Raw genomic sequence first — 1,085 nt, 5'->3', positions numbered from 1 at the left:
ATATACTGCATGCATCATTTAGGCAGTTAACATTGGATTGCTTCTTGATCTCTTTAAGTTATTTAATGTCACAGGTAGGAGCTTCGTCCAGAGAGTAATTTTTGGGGCCGGTATGATTTTTTGAGGGCCCTCGCACGCTGAAATTAGGACCGGCATCACAGATGACCAGTCCGAGCCTGCAGTGAAGGAATATGTTAAAGAGGACAGAACTTATATCCAAACAAATATAACTCGAGGAAGGAGGGGTCAAAAAGAAACTCTTTGGTTTTAACCTGAATGTGTTCTGTTTGTGTTCCAGCTGGAAAATGCTACGTCTGTATCTTTCTCTGCTTATTTGGTCATTGTCTGAGGTTTCTCCAGGTAAGCAAGATTTTTAAGTTCCCTTTGTTTAGTTTTGTTGCTGCATAAAGTATAGGAAATATAAGACTTTTTATTTCTTGTGTATTCACAGTTTATTCAGAGGTGGTAGCCCCTACTTCTCTGTGCCAACCATCATGGCTTCTTTTTGGAGAGAGGTGTTATGCTTTCTTCCCCGTGTGGAGCTCCTGGAGCACTGCTAGAGTAAATAAGAATTAAAGTGTTTTTCACCGATGTCGCACGTTGTCCCTCGTGGTATAATCAGAATATTCTCGCCTTAGACTTTGTGCTCTCAGACTGGTGGGACCCTCATGCTGCTCAACACACCAGAGGAAAAGAAAATTATCAATCAGCTGACAAACACCAGCACACCTGTGTGGCTGGGTGGATACAAGGTGAGTAGGTGGGTCTTAAGCATGTGTCATGGCCTTTTTTAAAAATATATATTTACATCTTCATCTTTTTTGTCTTCTCTCTGTAAGAATGACTCTCAGCTCTGGAGCAACGACGACAACTGGACCGACCAGGCTGACGGAAAGACCAACGGGTGCAGGGCCTGTATGCAAATGACACCAAAAAGTAAAGTTATTCATTCAGGAAGCAGCCAGTGTTCTGTTATCTTGCCTATTAACATTAAGCAGTTAAATGCTTTAAAGGCCAAGGTTGACCTTTTGAAGGTTTTTATTATGTTTTACACTGGAAAAATGTTCTAGAAATAAGTAAAAATG

At 41.0% G+C, this 1,085-nt stretch overlaps 1 protein-coding gene across 1 annotated transcript in view; it reads left to right on the top strand.

Moving 5' to 3' along the window:
* The first annotated feature begins 297 nt into the window (after window positions 1–297).
* Window positions 298–1,085, top strand: part of LOC107087426 — a 12,749-nt gene continuing 11,961 nt past the window's right edge. The window contains exons 1-4 of the mRNA XM_015378993.1: window positions 298–360; window positions 452–561; window positions 639–752; window positions 840–936. Coding sequence (XP_015234479.1) covers window positions 306–360; window positions 452–561; window positions 639–752; window positions 840–936 — 376 coding nt within the window. The 5' untranslated portion in view covers window positions 298–305. The remainder of the gene's footprint in view (window positions 361–451; window positions 562–638; window positions 753–839; window positions 937–1,085) is intronic.

The sequence above is a fragment of the Cyprinodon variegatus genome, unplaced genomic scaffold, assembly GCF_000732505.1.
Source record: "Cyprinodon variegatus isolate N-32 unplaced genomic scaffold, C_variegatus-1.0 Scaffold183, whole genome shotgun sequence".
Lineage (NCBI taxonomy): Eukaryota > Metazoa > Chordata > Actinopteri > Cyprinodontiformes > Cyprinodontidae > Cyprinodon > Cyprinodon variegatus.
The sequence above is the reverse complement of the archived record's forward strand: the minus strand, read 5'-3'. Positions and strand labels throughout refer to the sequence as shown.